This window comes from Motacilla alba, chromosome 4A, assembly GCF_015832195.1.
Source record: "Motacilla alba alba isolate MOTALB_02 chromosome 4A, Motacilla_alba_V1.0_pri, whole genome shotgun sequence".
Lineage (NCBI taxonomy): Eukaryota > Metazoa > Chordata > Aves > Passeriformes > Motacillidae > Motacilla > Motacilla alba.
Window position 1 is genome coordinate 3,892,816 of NC_052045.1, and position 16,301 is coordinate 3,909,116.

General features: G+C 40.9%; 1 protein-coding gene across 2 annotated transcripts in view; it reads right to left on the reverse strand.

Annotated features, from left to right (window-relative positions):
• Positions 1-16,301, reverse strand: part of DACH2 (dachshund family transcription factor 2) — a 245,462-nt gene that overhangs the window by 73,739 nt on the left and 155,422 nt on the right. For both annotated transcript variants that reach the window (XM_038123229.1, XM_038123227.1), the window contains exon 3: positions 11,983-12,114. In XM_038123229.1, coding sequence (XP_037979157.1) covers positions 11,983-12,114 — 132 coding nt within the window. The remainder of the gene's footprint in view (positions 1-11,982; positions 12,115-16,301) is intronic.

A 16,301-nucleotide genomic window follows, 5' to 3' on the forward strand; every position in this document is an offset into this window, starting at 1 on the left:
GGAGAATGAGTTGCACACGTTTCCAGGAGATCAGTGCCTGTACAATGAGAGGAATTCTCTGTCCCCATCCCTGCCACACTCCTGCCTGGAGCACGGCCTTGACCGAGGCACTGCCCTGGGTGGGGAGGCAGGAGGATCTGAATCACCTGGAGAGGGGCCAGGGCAGCACAGGGAGAGCTGAGCAGGGATGAGGAAACCCTCAGTGTGAGCCCTGCAGAACAGCAGGTTGTTCACTGGGGAGAGGGGGCAACAGGCAGGAGCTCACTAATTGTCTTCACCAGATAAAGAACATGCTCAGTCATAAAGAGGAATAAATTGTTCTCTGCGCCCACTGTGTACAGGACAAGATGCAGCAAGCAAAGACTTTGAACAAGGAAGACTTAGGGAAAACATTAGGAAAAATGGCCATGATCAGAAAGACGATGCAATTTCTAAAATTAGCCTGGGCAATTGTCAGTCAGACATGAGGCTGGCAGAGCTGGAGTATGGTAAGGAACCAAGCCTGCAGGTGCTGGGTTTGATGATCCTGAACACCACAAAGTGCAGCAGAAAGACCAGAGCCAGAGGCAGAGCCATCCTGCAGGGTGGAACTGTCCTGAGGCAGAGGCAGAGCCATCCTGCAGGGGTGGAACTGTCTAGAACCAGAGGGAAAACCATCCTGCAGGGTGGAACTGTCTAGAACCAGAGGGAAAACCATCCTGCAGGGTGGAACTGTCCTGAGCCATAGGCAGAGCCATCCTGCAGGGTGGAACTGTCCTGAGCCAGAGGCAGAGCCATCCTGCAGGGTGGAACTGTCCTGAGGCAGAGGCAGAGCCATCCTGCAGGGGTGGAACTGTCCAGAACCAGAGGGAAAACCATCCTGCAGGGTGGAACTGTCCTGAGCCAGAGGCAGAGCCATCCTGCAGGGTGGAACTGTCCTGAGGCAGAGGCAGAGCCATCCTGCAGGGTGGAACTGTCCTGAACCAGAGGCAGAGCCATCCTGCAGGGTGGAACTGTCCTGAGGCAGAGGCAGAGCCATCCTGCAGGGTGGAACTGTCCTGAGCCAGAGGCAGAGCCATCCTGCAGGGTGGAACTGTCCTGAGCCAGAGGCAGAGCCATCCTGCAGGGTGGAACTGTCCTGAGGCAGAGGCAGAGCCATCCTGCAGGGTGGAACTGTCCTGAGGCAGAGGCAGAGCCATCCTGCAGGGTGGAACTGTCCTGAGCCAGAGGCAGAGCCATCCTGCAGGGTGGAACTGTCCTGAACCAGAGGCAGAGCCATCCTGCAGGGTGGAACTGTCCTGACGCAGAGGCAGAGCCATCCTGCAGGGTGGAACTGTCCTGAACCCACCCTCCCACCTGAGCCAGGTGTGAGCCAGCAGCCTGCAGGTACAGCCTGCAGTGCCTGCCCACAACAGCAGCACTGCCCTGCCCTGTGGAACCTTCCTCTACACACAACTGGCCAATAAATACATATTAGCTACCAGGTAGCTAACTAATCCAACATTGGTTGGATTTCCAAAAATAATAAAGCAGTGAAACTTGTATTAAAAATCCAAGTGTTTCTCCAAATTAGCAGCTTCAATTATACGGTGCCAATAACATTTTCTTCTCCTTGACTAAATGGACCATGTTTTAATACTCTTCAGTGATCTTATTAATTTAAATTAACCTTCTAAAAAATTAAGAGTAAGAATTTCATTTGAGGAAAAGATGTCACAGCCATGGAAATTAAAGCCTCTGGTGTATAAAGGTAAATTTACTCTTGGTCTGAGACAACATTGCTGGTCTTTCCTAATTGTAACTATAATGATCTGATAAACTGCTGCTCTTGTATACAGTTAAGGGTTGGGTTTTTTTTAAAAGGAGCTAAAAACACAGACTACCCACCTGTACCTATTTTTAATTTGGTAATGACTGTACTTGCTAAAATTCTACCAAAATGTCACTCACAGCTTTGGATTCCATCTTTTTTTAAACAGAATATGGAGCAGAAAGCATAACCTATTATGCAAAACTGTCAGATGCTTACTGTAAAATCACAGAAATAAATGCATAATCCTGATTTTCTCACAGATCAAAACTTCATTAAAGGAAAATAAAGCTTGAATCTAAGTGCTGAAGAGGGCCAAGGTATTCTATAAAAAGTAGTAGAGCTCTGATCTATGTGTGTCCTGCTTACCCACACAGCCCCTGCTCCACAACTAAGGGATGCCTTGCACTCTGTGGGTGCAAGGAGAGGCAGAATTACTGAAGACCACGGTGACTTCTGTCTCATCAAATTCACAGATCAGCCAGACATTTCAACAGCACCAACTGTTGCAAGGAAAACTGCTACCGAATCTCAGCTGCAGAAATGTCAGCTCAGGGCACGCCACACAAATCTAGTGCTGAATCCTTAACTACAAACCCACGGCCTGGAAATTTTGGGGGGGATCGATGCTACTCCTTTAAGTGAGAAAATATTCCAAATAATCACAAACATTTCTTGCCTCAAACATAAATTAACTGTATGTTAGAGGACTTTTTTTTAAAAATCTGATTAAAATTGTCATTCATAAGACTCCTGCTGTTGGCAGCTGTATCACTGTCAGTGACATCCTTTGGGGGACTCTCAGCATGTGGCCCACATCAAAGGTAATATGCCAGTTTTCATCCTAACTTGTATGTGCCTTAACAAGAATGTTCCAGACTTTACAATGTAATTAAAATATTCAAGTACTTTCTATTGTTAAAATATCATTAATGTGAGACTGAAGTGGACTCGCTGCTGTCAACAAAGGGAACTATCACTAATACTTGCTTTTACTGGAATTCTTTACAGGATTCCTCACATTCTTACGCCCTGCAATGGGAAATGAAACCAAAGAGTTTGAACACGTTACTTTGTGCAAAATGATCAGCAGATGAGATTCTGTGTGAACAAGAGTACATACAAGGACCTGGGGGGAAAAAAAATAAAAAAATATAAAATTATCTGGCATATGGTATTTCCCTATCCCTGCACTGTGGAAATCCTGCAAATCCCTGAACCCTCCTAGCACCCCACACTGCCAGAGCTCTGCTGGTCACCCATGGATGCTGCCTGCTCCTGGCTCAGCTTTTGCTTTTCCAAGGATGTTTTAAGATAAAATTCAAGATGCATTTCTGAAGGGTAGAGCTGGATCGTGCCTTTCCCCTTCCTTGCCTTTCTGACCCCAGGGAGAAAAGCAGAAGTGCCCCCTCACCTTGTGACTGCAGGGACAATCCTCTCCACACCGTGTCCTTCAGCAGCCACAGGACCCTCCTAAAACATCTCAACTGCAATGCTTTTCCTTTTAAACTGTGGGGCATCCAATCTGCCTTGCTCTTCATAAAATTTTATACAGAAAATCCTAAATTTGGTCTGTTTCTGATCAGCCTCACTCCCCACAGTGCTGGGGAGCCCCCGTGCCGCGCAGATGAACACAAGACCTTGTCTTAATGGGGACACTTTAGAGCCACCTGCTTTCCCTCAGCACACTGGAAGGGGCACGGATTTCAGCTACTACCAACAAAAATGAGAATTATAACCAAGGAAAAAATGTAGCCTTGGCTCTGGAGAGGCCAAAATGATTTATGACATCAAGACCTAGTAAAGAGACTAATACTCTGAAGGGACTGTGTGAGCTCAGCCCTTACTCACATCTTCTGTGCCCACTCCTAATCACTTCATTTATGACTGGAAAAGTGTTTTAACAGACAAAATTAATTATTTTGAATAATCCTTCTGAAATATGAAATGCATTTTAATTGTATGCACCCCGTCATTAATTAAAGTTCTTTACCTTTTGGTGCATTCATTCAAAGACTGCATCAGTGACAAAGCAACAACTATAAGAAGATTGTTTACTAAAATTAAAAATACAGCTGAAGGGTTAATATACTCTTGTGATACACTTAAAGTAATGCTAAAATGTTTTCATTCGAGTTTTTACTAGGCATTATTTTTCCACTCTTTAAAATCAATCTCTTTGTTCCAGGAACACATTTCCTGTCAATAAAATGAAAAATGATATAGATTTAGGAGGATAGTGGTCTCAGCGTAGCATCTCTCATATTATTATTCCAGTATCATCTGTTACAAAGTAAGACCAATTCCCACATCTAATTACAAACAGGATTTCAGAGTCATTAAACAAAATACATTTCCATTAGTGCTGCTGTAAGAAGATAGGGGAAAAAATGAAGATTAGTTCATGCTGCACCTCTGTTTTTCAAGCTTTGAAGATTTAGACCTCTGCACTCTGAGACTATAAATTTGTAAAGGATCTGAAAGGTGACAGACATGTGAAAGCTCTCAATTCTCCTCCGTTTAGCCATACCATTTACATTTTGTCATCAGTTTATCTTTTGCTGCACTTAGTTCTGCCAGCAGATATAGCAAGAATCTGGAGAGGTTGTTTATGATCACGCCGTGGGCACCCTGGGGTATTTGGTTTGGTGTTAGGCAGGGCTTTTGAATAGATATGAATATTTAATAGATATGAATCTATGGATTTGTTCCAGCAAAAGTTAGAAATCATAGCAAGAAATCTTGTCTTTATTAAAAAAAAAGAAAAAAAAGAAAAAAACCAACAGTATTCTGTATTTCCTCAGTATTCTGAGGAAAAAAAGGAAGAGTTCTTTGACTTCAAATAAAATGGCAACCAAAATATACTGAGGAAGCAGATTGTGTGAGATGTTTAACTGCTGAAATATAAACATACAAATATATATATTCTCCATTTGTAAACACTTAGCAGTATCTAATATCTAATTGTCATGAATCCATTTAAAATATGGCCTTGGGAAGTATCCACTACTACTCAAAAAGCATTCACACAACCCAGAGCTTCATGAGTTAATACCAACTTTTCTAAAAAGAACCCAATAAAGGATAAAACCTAAATTTGCTTAATCTTTAAACCAGTTTACATTAGCTCAGGATGTTTTATAAACACAGTTAATTTCATCATGTGTAAGATAAGCATCAAAAACCTGAAAGAGAATTTCTCTCACAGAAAAAGATGCCTCAGTTACACAGAAGAGGAGAGAATTTCATTTTCAAAACTCTTCTGGAGTTATATCTCCTTTATTAGTTTTAAAACTAAAGCCAGAGCTACTTCACATTTCTCAACTGGGTGTCAGTCAATCCAAATATATAAATATTAGCTGATGTGTCAACAATTATGTGTGAATCATTATCCACATTTACTAAAAAGTATTTATGTTCAAATTTAAATTAATATTTTAAAAATACAGCTAAATTACTCACATGCATTCAATAGGGAACTGCTTAAGAATGTATCTAAAATGGGACATTAAGGTAAGCTTGCAGATAAAAAAATTCACTTTTGCACTGCATTGAAACTGAGGTTTACAAAAGCCTTTTAAAATTCTTGGTACCAAACCCTGCCCAGTGCTGGGAGAACACAGCACAAAACATCCACTGACATTCACTCTCCAAAAAACCACAATTTGCCAAATAAATAGATATCTGCATCTTATTTCCAAGCTTCCCACATGGAGACTGGGTTCTTGGGATGACTGAGGGGGCCCTTGGAGGTATCCCATTAGGGAGGAACAGGAGAGAAAACAGCACCGTGCAAACGAGGCACAACTGACCCAAACAAACAGCATTTCTCTTCCTGGTTAATGCTTGAGGAGTGTTTGTATCTTAAAAATACAACAGCACCTCCACCCCTTCCTCCAGGATTATCAGTGCCTGGCCCCAGGGAGGCATCACTGACACCCTCCACAGGGAATTCTCTGCCCGTGTCACTCCCCAGTCATGGATCTTTCCTGACAAGCAGCACTGGGGAAAGCTTTTTAAAGCCCCCGTATCATGAGAATGTTTGAGCTCCTTCTCTCCACTTTCACTGAAAAAGCTTAAATAAACTTCAGCATCACTTCTACGTGGGTTCAACGAAGCTCCATGAAAGCACAACTCCAAGGCCAAGCATGGAAGCACATCCTGAAATCCACCAAGTGTCACCATGCCCTGAATCTCCTTTGGGTGTGATGTCCCTGGGTGAAACGCCCCTGTGCAGATCATGTCCCCACAACAGGGGCCAAATATCCCCTGTGTGCCTCCTCACCTTCCCACCTTCATCCTCACCATCCCCAGCACACGCACTACCCACAAAAACAGCACAGAGGCCTCAATTTTTAGGATAAAATGTCTTAACGTGTCTGCTCGGGCTGGAGTAGAGTCTGGTTTTTGGATGAGACAGCACAAAAACCAAAACACGTTAAATTCTCTCTTGCTTTAAGACTGCACATATCCCTCCTGGCCAAAGGACAATTCATAACTATTTCAGAAAATGCATAACTCTCTGCTCAAGTAACACAAAAATACTTGCCTTAACAACAGGAAAAATTACTTTGTGAAATCTACATGGTACTCAAGGATTAAAAAAACCTGTTCTCTGGTCCTGTCATTTTTACATTCTTACAATAAAATAACAGCCTTGGCATCCTGCTTTTTAGAGAAAAGACCTACCTCTTTTGACTTTTCAAGCACTTGAAAATTTTAAAAGAGAAAAACTAAAAAATGCTGACCGTGTAATAGCTGGGTATTCATGGTGGGTGGAGAACATGAAAGGTTACAATATGGATCTGTGCCTACGCGTTTCTTTTCAACTTGAGCAGCATCCTCCTGCTTCTGCTAACTCGGCAATCATACAGCTGACAGATTTCTGGGTTTTCTAAATAATGCATGGGATTTTCTTTTAACATGTCAGTGCAAAAGTATCAATTCTGCCCCTGTGTCGTTTGTGATGCTGATTTTCCTTGACAGCATTCCATTAAACCAATGAGTTTTTTCCCTCCTGATGGTTCCTTAAATATTCCTCCGAGTGATGTATTTGTGGTTTTTTAAACAGATTGTGAAGGATGTTTGCATTTGTGAGAAAACTGCATGGCAGGTACCGAAGGGAAAGGAGGATAAAAAGATAACACTTTTTTTTTTTCTACGAGAGAGCTTTTTCTCTGATCCTCATATGCCAGAAGCTCGGGTGTTTTTCCTTTCTTTTCTGCCTAACTTAGCTCCTTGTCTGGAAATTAAGCAACAAGCCTCTACATACAGAATAACATTTTGACTTCCTAAGGAAATACCACTGAAACACTTAGTACTGTTTGATATCTCTCCTGGGAAAGCAAAACACATTTCTTAAATCATGCATGCTAACTCCAAAAGGCACCAGAAGGAAATACCTGCTTTATTCTTTGCTCTGAGGCTCTGCAGACACAGCTCCTGTCACGACTGCCATGCACTGATCCTTCCTGGCTCAGGCAGCTTGAGGGACATCCAGGTGACATCACCCAGTCTCTATTTTACAGCCTATCCCATCTCACACTTGTACACATCACCTGCTGCCATGCCATTAAAAAGAAAAGCTCAGATTTCAGCTAAGTTCCAAATCCCCCTAAACAACGACGCGCTGATTTCCAGAACTTCACCTGGCTTCAGCGCTGCACGGCGATGAAGGAGCTCATCTTTGTCAACACCTCTGTGCAACCAGAGAGCTTTTGTTCTCTTTATCTTATTTCTACAGAACAACAGATCTGGCTGGGCTGGAGTGAGCAGGAATCAGCTCCAGCTGCTCACTCCAGCCCCTCCTCACTCCCCAGGAGGAGCAGAAAGGCCACAACCACTCCGGCAACTCTCAGCAAAAAGTGTCCTCTCCAAGGACTCACCTGGAGGAGCCAAAGAAGGAGGAACAGATCACAAAGGCCTTATGGTCACTGGGAATTTGAGATTCCAGAGGGATGGATTTCTCCCATATCCAGGCACTTTTGTCCCAAACTACCTGGTTCTCCAAATTCAGCCTTCCTGCCCAGATCCCACCCGAAGATGGAGAGGGACACTAAGCCCCAAGGAAGAGCCAGCCCAGGTCAGCTGGACTGTGGGGCCAGAGAGGCTCCAGTGCCAGATTAAAGAGGAGATTTTCAACTGCCAGAGAAGTTTTGCTTCAACACTTCATATGATGAGTAGGAAGGTGCAAAAAAAATCTCTTTCTCTTCTGCAGAGAGAGTGGAAGGAGGACATCAATGTTCAAATGTATAACAGCATTCTTCACAGCACTGTGAACTAAAGCATTGCTTCAATTAAAAAAAATCAGCAAATTAAACTTTTTGGGGAATTTCCCCCTGTATTTTCAGTATTAACTCTTGCAGCATTTATTTTTAGCAAGTTATTTAGAATATCCCAGTACCAAAGTCCACCACTACTGAGATTATGGCAACATCATGAAAACGAGGTAGGTAGGACCTGATGGCAAAAAACCACCAGCTGGATTAGGAGCAGGAAAAGAAGTGGCACATTTATCCCCCTGTCCCTCAGACACATTTGTAAGGTTCAATTCCACACCTGCAATTTGCTAGAGGACAATATAATACCAGAGGAATTAGTCACTGACCGTGTTAAATCGAGTTACGGTTCAGATTTTAAACTGACAGGACAAATTCTGGCTTCAGAGAATTCTTAGAAGTTTCCATCATCATAATGATGCACAGAGGAAGAGACTGTAGAAGTGACAGGCTAGGCATCAGTAAGAAGCAAACCCAAAATTATTTCATACTTCACCAGATACAGATGGGGATTGAGATGAATATGCCAAGACATCCTCAACACTTTTTTTTATTATACTAATGGCCTGTATATAATGACACACTTACAAAAAAATCTGGCAATAAAGCTTCAGGACTTAATACTGCTCAATTACATTTTTAATTTAAAATAAACAACGGCAAAAAGAGAGTAATCCACTCATCTATCAGACTGTGGGACGAGCAGGAAGGCACATACCCAAAAGTGAAATATTCAGTGGCATTGTAGGAAGTCAATGTGTAACACTGAGGTAAAAAACCAACTTAATTGTTTTAAACAAAGCTGCAACCCTTTGAGTCTTTGTTACTGTAAAAAGAAAAAAAAAATTCAAAGGAAACAAAAGGTCCTCGGCTCTGTACAACCATATTTCTGATTTGACAGCTACAATTATAATCATTCAGACATCTATTTCCCACAAACTCTCCACAGCCATAACCTTTAGTGATTAATTATAAAGTTCCAGGAGCAATAGTACACAGACTAATTTCCTAAAACAATAAAACACAGAATTTCTCATTTGGAGCTAAATGAAACACGAACAGGTTGTTATTCATGCTGAAATCTAGATGCAGAGTCATGTTGCAGCCATTACAGAAGCTATTAAACACAACCTCAAATCAAAGAAACTGTAGGTCTCTCTCCTAAAATAAAATGTTTTTCTCACTTATGAGGCTTCTGACTCCTTTGCTCTGTTCCTGTCTACCTCTTCTTAGTAAAAAAAAAAAAAAATCAAAATTCAATTTTCTTCCTCATTTCACACGCCCATTTTATTTTTAATAGTCATTTAACCTGTAAGTCTAGAGCAAAGCAAACAGTTGGTGAAGGTTTCATGCACACGAATTATCCTGGTGCTCCCTTCACAGCAGATCAAAGTTACAACCTGTGTATTAACTTCTAAACAAAATTCCCACTCTCTTCATGCCACACCAAGGAGTTTTCTGTAGTGAGTGTTTGATAATTAATTGTTCAGTTCCTTTATTTGGTGAAATGTACCTTTTTCACTCTTTTCATGGTGGATTTCCATTTTTGACACATCCTGCTCAATGTAAATCTTTGTAGTGTGACCCAGCAATAAAGGAGGAATCCACTCATTACAAAAATTATCCCAAAACTCAAGATGCACATATTGGAAAGAGGGGAAATTGTGATTTTTAGTAGTATTAATACTAGTTCTTTCTGATAAAGAGTGATTGCTCTGCAAGCAACACTGGCACTGAAGCCAGAAAACTTGCTCTTGGCAATTTTACTGCACCAGGCAATGAAAAGTGGAAAGAATTGAGAAAAGATCTGTATGGAACTGCCACCACACTCTTTCTCTTGGGTCCCACTGTAACTAAAGTCAGTGGGAACTTTTCCAAATATTTAAATTGGCATTGAGTTGGTTGTAGAACTCATTGAATTGCTAAACCACAGAGAACTCCCTTGTAAAGTGCACACCCTTGATGCACTGTCCAAAGGCTGGTGTGACAGTCCCTAAAAAACTCCTTGTTCCATGAGGTACCTAAAATAACCACATTAATGAAGATTCTCCCCACATGAGGTACACAAATTTTGCCCAACCAGGTAAGACACAAAACTATGAGCACTCAGACTTTTGTACAGCAGCTTTTAAAACCCCCATGCCAACCCTACATCTTTTCTGTATGAAGCTTCCTCACTTTTCTGTAGTAATTCCATCTTCAGTCCTTTTTCTTAGCATTCAGTGAACTTTCAGAATTCATTCTGATTTTTACACAAACTATTTGAGTTACAACCACTAAATAGGATTTTTCAGTGCTTTTTTTTTTCTGAATTCAATGTGCACTAATTGATTAGGGTCTGAGAGGTGAGTAAGAAATACTCATCCCACAGAACAGGAAGCTGGGGAAAGGTTTAACGCATGAGTTAGAAGCCAGATTTCTTCAAATACAGATGGGTACACAAAATTAGCAAAAGGCAATACCACTTTTGGAAAGACTGCTTTGTGCATAATTTGTCACGAATTCAAAGTTATTCCTTTAGAAAATGAGTCTAAGACCTCCCAGCTGCTGCTTTATTGGTCTAATAAATTACCATTTTGATGGGAGGATGCACATGCAGCACGCAGCAGGCAGGCTCTGCCCTCGGAGCCCGGGAATGCCGATGGGAGAGCGGGATGCCACGGGCAGCTCTCTGAGCCTCTCCTCTTGAACTGGCAAGGGAAACCAACAAAATCTGCTCCCCAAGTGGCAGAGGTGTAGGATGCAGTAAGAAGTGAGGCCAAGGGAAACTGCCCTTATCGCGACAGGTATCAGAGATAAAATGGACTGTCACCATGACATTTTTATGAAAATCCTTTGCTAGGATTTTTTTTCTCCTGAGAAGCTGAGGAGCCTCAGGAAAGAAATGTAAACAATAACTGTCTGTTGCTGTGGAATGCAACAGGGGCTTCCTTGATTGGTCCATGCTGGTTGTTTCTAATAAATGACCAATCAAGGATGCAGCTGGGTCGACTCTCTGAGAGTAACAAGCTTTTGTTATCATTCCATTCTATTCTTGTCTCGCCTTCTGATGAATCCTTTCTCTCTATTTTTTTTAGAATAGTTTCTGTATAGCATTTTTAATATAATATATATCATAATATAATAAATCAGCCTTCTGAAACATGGAGTCAAGATTCTCATCTCTTCCCTCGTCCTGGGACCCCTGCACATCCCACATTGGATCTGTCTCATTCCAGGTTCCCTACACTGACCACTTAAAATCTCTTCTATTCACCTGGAAGGACATCAGAATAAACAAAGATTTCTCCTTGAAAGGATCTGTTCTGACTTCACCTTTGAGCCCTGTTCTTGGGGAGCTGGGACTTGGGGAGCTTAGTTTTATAGATTAAATCTATATTAATGTTGATGTAGCACATGAACGTGTTCCACGCCAGGGCCTCCTGTCCAAGGTGACTCCAGCCACAGCCAAGGATTATCACAAACCCTCTGCACAGCTGGGCTTTGCAAATACCCATCCAAGGAAAGAAAAAGATGCAGAAAAGCCTGAAGTTGGTGATGGAGCATTCCCTGCCTTACCTTTCTCCAGTGACCTGTGGAACTCAGGAGTTCCCACAGCCCGGCCTTTTGGAAACCTTCCCTCACTTACTGGAAAACTCCAGACAGTGTCAATGCCAGTGGAGAAATCTTTTGTTACTCCAGATGTATTTAGGGGGCACTTTAAAAGGTCTGTGTCCAGCCCTAATGATGAGGATCCTTCACCAGTATTTTTCAAACAATTAGTGAAGAGAGCTGTTAGGGGGAAAACTGGAGGAGTGAGAGCATTAATTTTGATTTAGCACTGGTAGGGCAAAGCTTACAAAATACAAGAACCCAAGAATTTGAGACCCAGGTGCTGAGAGCTCCAGGGCAGCTCAGGGGCACAGCATCCCTTACCTGCATTAGAATTGAGCTCTTCATTTTCTGACTCGGTTCCATTTTGACTCCCACTCCCATGAAGGCTGTTCATGGCCATAAGTTTCATTTTCTGCAGCTTCATAGCCTCTGCCATGGCAGCTGCTGTCAGACCTGGAAAATTTAAATAAACAATATGCAGTGTCAGATTGTACAATGTGGCACTGCAGGTGTGAACAGAACATTCCTTTTCAGTAAGAAAAAAATCACATAAAGTCAATGGCCATTCTCAGTCCAGTTAAGTAATGCTATCCTTGAACACCATCTTTGTTTTAAAGTCAAGCCACTTCAATACACCATTCTAAGAACTAAGAAAAAAAAATCTTTCATGTTTATTTTTCTTTTTAACATGTAGAGCACAAAGAAATATTTATTTAATGGTATCCCTTTTGATTATACTTTTAAATATAATTTCCCGTCACTTTGATCACCTTGTCACTTTGATCACTTTCTGCTTGACTTATTTAGCTGCAACAAAATTTCCACATGCAGAGTAAGGTAGAGTATTCCTTAATTTCAACAGTTCAAAGCAAATTAACATGTAATAGTACAGCATTCATTGTTCTATTAAGCATCCAAATATTTTTGTCCTTTCGGGAATTTGCTGGTTTGGATTGATATTATTGTAACATGAAAATATTACATTGGAAATGTGTGGAAAAACACCATTTGGATAATTACAGAATCAATCCCACTTTTAAGAGACCGTTAAGACCAGCAGAAATTCCCAGAATTAAGGGGGGTATTGGTAGAAGGTTTTCAAATTACTAAAATACAATTAATTTCCAGTAGTAAAAGAGAATAAACAGAGTAACATCAGGCTTACCATAATTATAATTTTTACATTATTATTATTTAGATTTGCAGCACCTTTTTTTCATAAGTGTGAACTTTAAGTTTTATCATTTTGGCTTGGTCACTAAATAAAGAATCAGATTTTCTTCTAGACAGTACCAAATTACATTTATTGCACTAAATTACATTTATTCTGAGCAAGATGTGATTGAAAATAATCTGAAGTTCTTGCAGGAAAATCCAAGAGATACAGGCACAAAACCAAAAAATATCTCTACAATTGTTTATTCACTCAGGTATGGATTAAATGGGTTTATTCTTCCCTTCAGCACAGAACTTGCTTTCATTATCTGCCACCTAGTTCCACAAAATCACTGATTGCATTTATTAGAACCCATGATTTTTTTGGTGGTGGTGCCTGTTCTAGCAACCCACTAAAATATCATACATCCAACCAGAATTAAATAATCTGCTTCTGGAAAACATTGCTTACTGAGAGATTTAGATACTGATTAAAGGGAACGAATAATTTTCACACCCTATCCATAAATTACAACACTCTTTTAAATGCTGCTAGGAATCTGACATTCAGATCAGCTCCACTGCTCCTCCAAAGGCTTGCACAAAGTTCTCATTATTTATTTATTTATTTATTATAATTTTTATATATTTATATAATTTTTATATATAATTTGTATATAATATATAATATATATTATATAAAAATTATATATATGATAAATTATATATATCATTTATATATATAATTTATTATAATTTATTATTATTTATTATTTCAAGATTTAACAAAGGAAGCAATCCAGGACTGCATGGAGAGGGACACTTTTATCACTCATGGATACAGCAATTCAGTCAAATTCAGCAAAGATATTCTGATCATCACCAATATTCTTGTCTTTTAGGGTATTTAATGCAGCCCTCACTTGACACAAAAGACCACTATGCTGTAATTTTTTTTCAACACCCTTTAAAGTTCTTCTACAAATACTACAGGTTTTTCATCAAGCAGATATAAAATCCTGATGTTTAAACTCCTGGTTTTATCTCAGACACTCTCACTTAATCCATCACAGAATACATCTTCAATGATAAAACTCTCCACACACTTTCTGGAGAAGATGAAATAGTCTGCAAACTTTTTCACTTTTTTTTTTTTTTTTTTTTTTCTTAGGGAAAGGAAGTGGGATTGCTCTTTGAGTGACTTTTACATTATTTTCAGGAAGTAAAAAAAAACCAACTAAGCATCATCACAGTTCTGAGGAATTTACTGTTTTCAAGATTTCCAGGCACCTTTTCAATTTCTATTTTTAATCTATTTGCAAAGAATTCACATACATTTTAATGGTTACAAAAATATAGTGTTGGAACATGGAGTTTTTTCTTCCAACATTTTATAATTTGTATGTACCCAGGGATGCACAGATAAACCAATATTCCAGTGTTTTCATCAGGGTCAGTATTTACCCAGGTTCTTGATATACACTGGAAGCCATGAAATTTAATTAAATCTGCAAAACAGTAAAGAAACTGTTTATAAATAAATAGGTAACTACAGAATGGAAGAAAATTCAGATCTTTAGCAAAATGTTCAGAGAAATGTCAAGAGAAAAAAATTATCCAGGGCACTGTAGAATGAAAAGGAAAGGAAAGGAAAGGAAAGGAAAGGAAAGGAAAGGAAAGGAAAGGAAAGGAAAGGAAAGGAAAGGAAAGGAAAGGAAAGGAAAGGAAAGGAAAGGAAAGGAAAGGAAAGGAAAGGAAAGGAAAGGAAAGGAAAGGAAAGGAAAGGAAAGGAAAGGAAAGGAAAGGAAAGGAAAGGAAAGGAAAGGAAAGGAAAAAGAAAAGAAAAATTCCCCAAAACCTTCCACTGAGCAGTTGTACCAGAAGTGTAATGAAGGCAGAAAGGTACCACGGAACAAACAGAAAATAATAAACACAGTCCCCAAATCACCACGATGCGGCCTGCAGAAATTAAAGGTAATTATTGTCAGGCATTTCTGAGCTCCCTAACCAGACACAGCTGCCATAAGGACACCAGCCAAGAAACAGTGATGGATCAGAAAACTCTGCTGTGCCATCTGCCACACCAAAGTCACTCCACTTCAGCAGCTGAAGTTTCAAGAGTAAAGCACAGCCCAAGTGCAGAAAGCACCAAGGTCCTGCCCAGCCAGGCACAAGCTTGAAGACAGAGCTGAGATTATCCCTAAACTCAGGGTCTGCAAAGTCTTTATTCCCTCACCCACTTAGTCCCCAGTCTGTATAATTTCTTAATTGAACTAAAAGTCACAGACTCTGAGGCACTTTAAAAACAATGCAGTGATTCTTCAGCATCTCTGAGAGATGACAAAATTGAGGCTAAAGCAAATGGGTTCAGCAGAAAGGGGGTGCTGCTGATTGAAATGATTCAGAAAACAGGCAGCATTAGCACAGTCTTCAATTAGGTACTGCCATGGTTAATGTTACTGGAGCTATTATTTAATTTAACTATTAATAAAACTCCTTTCTATAATTGACTCGGCTTGGGCTAGCTGGGGAGAAGAGGGCTGTTCTTCACCTGACTTATCTAAGGATCTACAAAGAACTGAAGAATCATTTCCATCCTCTTGGATGAATCATTATCAGCAGCAGAATCTCACTTAGAGCACCTCACTTTGAAAAATGTCCTGAGAACTGCTGCAACATTTACATCTATCCCTCTACTTCCCCCTAAAACAACCAAAAAAGGATTGCTAGGAAAACCCACGTGCTGGGTTACATACTTCAAAGGTTCTGGTTTTTCCTGCCCATTTACACTTTGAATTCTCCTTTCTTCAGTTATCTTCTGCCAGCTGTGATCCGTCAGGGAACACCCAGGAAATAAACTGTGGACATTTGCTGTCAAACAGGGCCATCCTTCACAACGCCACAGCCCAGGAGCAGCGTGGCACAGTCAGGGTGGTTTCCTGGCAAGGCTGCCCAGAGCCCCACGGTGGGGCTGGTGCTGCTCCAGCATCCCCAGTATCCCCAGTTACCTGGGCTGGCAGGGAGCAGCTCCTGGTGGGATCTCTGAGAGAGACATGGCCTTGGGAGCCGTGTTCTGTGCACAGGGACCCGATCCCAACTGCTCAGGAGCTCCTGGTGTGCATGGCAGAACCACCAGCTGCCATCTGGGATCTGCTTTTCGTGAGCCCAGCTCAGCCAAGACACTCTGCATCCTCCCTCTGATGAATTCTGCTGCACAGCACAGGGGTTTATGGAATAAATAAACAAATATTTACCAAAATAATCAAAATAACCCTGCAATGATGCACAAACCACACACTGCATGCACAGGATGCAGTAAAGGAAAATTCTGCAGCTGTATTCTGGATGGACAGATCAGACTTAAGAACCAAACCATTTTCAAATCAAGAGTCTGGATCCAAACTAGGGCTGTTCTCAGCTGGCTCCACAGGGCACTGCACCCCCCTGGGGAGAACCCAGTGCTTGGGGTGCTGGAGATGAGCAGA